The following is a 1,006-nucleotide window of genomic DNA, read 5'->3' as shown; positions in this document are numbered from 1 at the left end:
TTCCATTCACGTGTGCAGTCTTCAGATGAAATCTAATTCAATGCATTAAGGACGAAAAAGTTATAGATATGTCACTGTAATATGACCTTAAGCACGGCCCCTTTTAGCACTGTCATCCTCCAAGTGACGTTAGAAAATACAGTACAAAGGAAACAGTTTACTATTAAAGTGAAAGCGAAAATCCCGTCATTTTTCTTCATCTTAGGAAAGTTAACGTACTTTTATGAATATATTTTACCCAAAGAAAAATGGGGAAGATATTATCCATACAAAAATAGGCAGATAATTAAGCAGGCATAAAAAACAAACAAAAAAAAACGTAGAAAGATATTACTATAACTTACCTTGGTTTCCACTTTCCAAATTAAAAAGAGCGACCATTCACTTTATTGTTTTTTCTTTCAGATTTTAGGATTATTTTCATTTTCCATCGGACACAATGAAATCCTGGTTTGATTTATTACTGTCAGTTTTCCTACGAGTATTTCTTGATCATTTTACTAAATAAGTTGCATAGATAAATCAATACATATTTACATATACTTATATAACTGGTTTTCCTTGCGGATTCTATGTTGATTTACGGTCTTGATACAAACGCTCTATTCCTTTGAAATTACCGATCGGAACCTGTCAGTATATAAGAGTAAACAACCAGCAGAGGTGCCACGTGAGAGAGTGCCAATGCCAAACTGGTAAGGTGATGGCTGGGGACCCCCCTCACGTGCACCTCTGGCACCATTACCGTTACACTGAACGCAGGGCGCATATCCCGAGCGTGAGACCTCAAACTTACATCAGCCTCCCCTTTCAACGTCCCTTGCAAGTACGTTTTCTGTTATTGATTTTCCCCTTTTTTTCAAGTCGTGTTTATGTGGGCATTTCATTCACAGATTGCAAGCCAGCCATCTGGAGCGCGAGGAGTGATGATATTAACAATTATGTAAAAACGTGATAGAAACTTTCAATAGAAGCACACGGGGGATAACTATGTGCAAAAGAATAT

General features: G+C 37.2%; 1 protein-coding gene across 1 annotated transcript in view; it reads left to right on the top strand.

Annotated features, from left to right (window-relative positions):
• Window positions 1-703: 703 nt before the first annotated feature.
• Window positions 704-1,006, top strand: part of LOC119589378 — a gene marked incomplete in the record, with an annotated part of 25,353 nt that continues 25,050 nt past the window's right edge. Inside the window, 1 exon segment of the mRNA XM_037937995.1 lies at window positions 704-826. Within this exon segment, the coding sequence (XP_037793923.1) occupies window positions 704-826 (123 nt within the window).

The sequence above is a fragment of the Penaeus monodon genome, chromosome 25, assembly GCF_015228065.2.
Source record: "Penaeus monodon isolate SGIC_2016 chromosome 25, NSTDA_Pmon_1, whole genome shotgun sequence".
NCBI classification, from domain to species: Eukaryota; Metazoa; Arthropoda; class Malacostraca; order Decapoda; family Penaeidae; genus Penaeus; species Penaeus monodon.
Note: the sequence above shows the minus strand (reverse complement) of the source record. Positions and strands in the feature narration are given on the sequence as shown.